The sequence below is a fragment of the Triticum urartu genome, chromosome 7A (assembly GCF_056163025.1).
Source record: "Triticum urartu cultivar PI428250 chromosome 7A, HENAU_Tu73, whole genome shotgun sequence".
NCBI lineage: Eukaryota > Viridiplantae > Streptophyta > Magnoliopsida > Poales > Poaceae > Triticum > Triticum urartu.
Window position 1 is genome coordinate 40,065,450 of NC_141879.1, and position 4,538 is coordinate 40,069,987.

A 4,538-nucleotide genomic window follows, 5' to 3' on the forward strand; every position below is an offset into this window, starting at 1 on the left:
GACCATTGGGTGATGATGATGTGGACCCAAACGTCGACGATGCACGGAATGATGGTGAGACCATTGTCAATGAAAATGACATACTTATGCTAGAAAAGTTAAACGAAGACGCTGACGACGAGGAAGAGCCTCCACCTCCATCGGACAACGAACACTACTGGAATCTGGCACTTTGACATCTGCCATGGCAGATGGCAAAGGCATGGTCGGCTGATGGCAAAGGCTTTGCCATCAGCCAGCAGATGGCAAATAGTTTGTCTGAAACCCTGCCGGCAAAGGCTTCTTTGCCATCAGCTGGCTGATGGCAAAGAGCCTGTGGCTTTGCCATCAGCTGGCAGATGGCAAAGCCTCTTAACGGGTTAGCCCCATTAGAAGGCTAACGGCATACTTTGCCGTCAGCCAGCAGATGGCAAAGGCTGTAGGCTCTTTGCTGTCCGCCAGCAGATGGCAAAGTATGTAGGCTCTTTGCCGTGCGCCAGCGAATGGCAAAGGTTGCATGCTTTGCCGTGTGCCAGCAGATGGCAAAGGCTGCATGCTTTGCCGTCTGCCAGCACATGGCAAAGAGCTTTGCCATCCAGCAGATGGCAAACAGCCCAAATAGGTCAGCCCAAATTTTACGTGTAGATGACACATGGCCTCTTTGCCATCTGCCAGCTGATGGCAAAGCTCTTTGCCATCTGCCAGCAGATGGCAAAGTGACTATATTGCCCCATTTAATTTTGTTTTTTCTTATATCAATTCATTTTCCCAAAATATCAAACACAAATATATTTATATGACCAATATAGCATATTCAACACATATTACCAATAGTCATGAACACATATATCCAATACATGTTACCAATAGTAGCAAGTTTCATCCGTACATATACATAGTTTCATCAATATTACACAGTTTCATCCATAGGTAACAAGTTTCACAAGGTCAAAACAAAAACTAAATACAAGCACTCCATCAACCCAAGCTTCCGTGATCTTAAGCAAATCTGTAAAATGGGAAAGAAGAAAGTTAGAAGAAGAAGACTAGAAGAAGAAGATTATTATGATGCAACTAAAATGTGAAGATTATTATGATGCAACTTATATCTATAAATAGGTCATTTTAGAGCTATCGTAGGTTAAATAGGTCATTTTGAGGCTAGCTAAGCATATTAAGTCATTTTGGAGAAAAAAATGCTAAGTATAGGTCATTTTAGAGCTATCCTAGGTTAAATAGGTCATTTTGGAGCTAATTAAGCTTATTATGTAATTTTTTAGCTAGCTAAGAATATTGTGTCATTTTGGAGGAAAAAATGCTAAGTATAGGTCATTTTAGAGCTAGCCTAGGTAAAACAGGTCATTTTGGAGCTAAGTAAGGTTATTATGTCATTTTGGAGCAAGCTAAGCATATGAAGTCATTTAGGACCTAAAATATGTCATTTCTTAAGCATATTATATTATTTTAGAGCTAGCTAAGCATATTAAGTCATTTTGGAGGAAAAGATGCTAAGTATAGGTCATTTTAGAGTTATCCTAGGTTAAATATGTCATTTTTAAGCTAGCTAAGCATATTAAGTCATTTTGGAGGAAAAATGCTAAGTATAGGTCATTTTAGAGCTATCCTAGGTTAAATATGTCATTTTGGAGCTAATTAAGCTTATTATGTCATTTTTGAGCTAGCTAAGCATATTGAGTCATTTTGGAGGAAAAAATGCTAAGTATATGATTATGTCGCTAGTATCCATATGGCAGAGAACCCAGGCCGACATGACTAGTCATAGAACCAAGGTGGCACAAACGTATAGGGACAGGCATACATGACCCAACAATGCACGTGTCGGTCATCAGCGAGTGCAACCAAGTCGTAGCAAGCTACACGGACTTCGGTGATACACCGCGTGACATTTCCCCGTAGGGACAGACACAGGAGCAAAGAAGGACACATGCCGGTCAATCCATGTGTTCCGGAGCAGTAGCGAACTACCATGGCTCAGTGGAAGCACTAGGAGGCATTTCCCTGTATGGAAGGCTACCAAAGGCAGACGACTAGGTGTCGAATCCCACACATACAATGCATTTCAAACATACACACATTATGCACGATATGTGTAGATACAACATGGCATCACAACAAAACCCTATTAAGCAAAACACTTGGGAAACTTACCGTCATCACGGAGGTGTAGGTGTAGGTGTAGGTGTAGGACCGGTCACGCCAGTGGCAGACGGAGAAGGATCGGTCGATGCTTGTCGGGAGTTATGCTGCACCAAAGATTATTTCCAACGTATCGTTAGCATGATGCAACTCAAATGTGAAGACTAGTAACTAATGACCGTTCAAATGAAACTCACCATGCCCGCCGGAGCAATGACTGGCATCGGTGGAGGGGTCTGGCCGTTCTTCTCGCACATGGACTGCACATTTGGTTTTGACGAGTCAGTCATATTAGTTACTAATGAAAGGAACATTGCGTGCATGATTTAGCTAATATGCAGAAGAAACTTATCACGAAGAGCTCGTACATGGCCCGGTTAGCCGAGTCGTTCCGGTTCCTCTCCTCCTCCAACAGCCTAGTCGTCCTCTCCTCATTCTCCCTGTCCCTCTCCGCCGCCTGCCGGTCCCTCTCCGCCAACTGCCGGTCCCTCTCCTCAAAAGCAGCCTGGGTCTTCGCTCTCTCTGCCTCAATAGCAGCCTGCAACACCACTCGTTAGCATTGTAATCATCGACCGCCGCAAACACAATGTAATGGAGGAAAGGCTACTGAGTCCGTATAACAAACCTGGAATTCGATTTCCACTGGTCGTAAACGAGGCGGTATCTTAGGATCAGAGCTGGTCTGGTGCTTCTTGATCTGCGGGAGAGTGCTACTACAACGTATCAGTCAATTACCAATGGCTAACGATCCATGGGACCTCCCGCCACTAGATATCATCACCAGCTCTGGATCAAGAGGCCGGCTCGGGTTAAAGTCCGGCCCTTTCCTCGCCTTCCCCTGCTTAACGTACTGCACCATCTTGTGGTGGGAGGCCTTGTTGCTGAAGTTCTTTGCACTTTTGAGGTCAGACTCAGAGAATGCCTTGGCCTTCTTGTACAGTGCAATATTGGACATGCCATAGAGGTCGAACAGCTCTGGCACTGGAGCCTTGTTGTGTTTTGACTAAAAGAGAGGAACAGAGTATTAGTTAAGGACTCAAACTAGCACAAAGAATGAATTTGCATGAATCATCAAGCAAACCACATATACCCAGTTTTTCCCGTACCCATGTAGGTTGGCGCTGCCTAGATGGTGTGGCACACCTTTCATTTTGAGACGCTTCTCCTTTGCAATGTTGTGGGCGACGTGCCATTGGGGAGAGCACCACCCATCCACCAACGCCTCCCAGCAGTCCATCTTGTCCGCACACCATCTCGGGGGCACCTAAGTTAAGCAAGAGAAATTTGAGCGCTACGCCTAAGAATGAAATCAAGGAAACTAAGTACAAGGCCTTAAGAATAGGTAATTACCTTCATGTACTTCTCCTTACTCAGAAACTTGTCCCGGCACTTCTCTTTTCTCCTCCTAATACCAGTTTGTGCTAAGTAGTCTCTGTTGGACATATGCCCTAGAGGCAATAATAAAAGCATTATTATTATATTTCCTTGTTCATGATAATTGTCTTTATTCATGCTATAATTGTGTTATCCGGAAATCGTAATACATGTGTGAATAACAGACACCAACATGTTCCTAGTGAGCCTCTAGTTGACTAGCTCGTTGATCAACAGATAGTCATGGTTTCCTGACTATGGACATTGGATGTCATTGATAACGAGATCACATCATTAGGAGAATGATGTGATGGACAAGACCCAAACCTAAACATAGCACAAGATCGTATAGTTCGTTTGCTAGAGTTTTCCAATGTCAAAGTATCTTTTCCTTAGACCATGAGATCGTGTAACTCCCGGATACCGTGGGAGTGCTTTGGGTATACCAAAGGTCACAACATAACTGGGTGACTATAAAGGTAGACTACGGGTATCTCCGAAAGTGTCTGTTGGGTTGACATGGATCGAGACTGGGATTTGTCACTCCGTATGATGGAGAGGTATCGCTGGGCCCACTCGGTAATGCATCATCATAATGAGCTCAAAGTGACCAAGTGTCTGGTCACGGGATCATGCATTACGGTACGAGTAAAGTGACTTGCCGGTAACGAGATTGAACGAGGTATTGGGATACCGACGATCGAATCTCGGGCAAGTAACATATCGATTGACAAAGGGAATTGCATACGGGGTTGATTGAATCCTCGACATCGTGGTTCATCCGATGAGATCGTCGTGGAGCATGTGGGAGCCAACATGGGTATCTAGATCCCGCTGTTGGTTATTGACCTGAGAGTCGTCTCGGTCATGTCTGCTTGTCTCCCGAACCCGTAGGGTCTACACACTTAAGGTTCGGTGACGCTAGGGTTGTGAAGATATGTATATGCAGTAACCCGAATGTTGTTCGGGGTCCCGGATGAGATCCCGGACGTCACGAGGAGTTCCGGAATGGTCTGGAGGTAAAGAAT

At 44.6% G+C, this 4,538-nt stretch overlaps 1 protein-coding gene and 1 long non-coding RNA gene across 2 annotated transcripts; both read right to left on the minus strand.

Annotated features, from left to right (window-relative positions):
* Window positions 1-816: 816 nt before the first annotated feature.
* Window positions 817-2,287, minus strand: LOC125555500 (uncharacterized). Its single transcript, XR_015611686.1, has 2 exons — window positions 2,149-2,287; window positions 817-988 (listed from the first exon to the last, which is right to left on the minus strand). It is a non-coding gene; the product is annotated as an uncharacterized LOC125555500 (long non-coding RNA).
* A 207-nt stretch (window positions 2,288-2,494) lies between these two features.
* On the minus strand, window positions 2,495-3,579 carry LOC147957456 (uncharacterized). The gene is made up of 4 exons (XM_087531706.1): window positions 3,487-3,579; window positions 3,227-3,400; window positions 2,762-3,139; window positions 2,495-2,674 (listed from the first exon to the last, which is right to left on the minus strand). The coding sequence occupies exons 1-3, from the start codon at window positions 3,577-3,579 to the stop codon at window positions 2,864-2,866; spliced, it is 543 nt and encodes a 180-aa protein (XP_087387832.1). The 3' UTR covers window positions 2,495-2,674; window positions 2,762-2,863.
* Between the last annotated feature and the right edge of the window lie 959 nt (window positions 3,580-4,538).

Excerpts from the sequence above, each read along its gene's own strand:
- LOC147957456 (XM_087531706.1), bottom strand. The coding sequence starts at position 3,579 with ATGTCCAACAGAGACTACTTAGCACAAACTGGTATTAGGAGGAGAAAA. Across the intron at positions 3,401-3,486 it reads GTAAGGAGAAGTACATGAAG|GTGCCCCCGAGATGGTGTGC; the intron begins GTAATTACCTAT and ends TGCTTAACTTAG. Across the intron at positions 3,140-3,226 it reads ATGGGTACGGGAAAAACTGG|TCAAAACACAACAAGGCTCC; the intron begins GTATATGTGGTT and ends CCTCTCTTTTAG.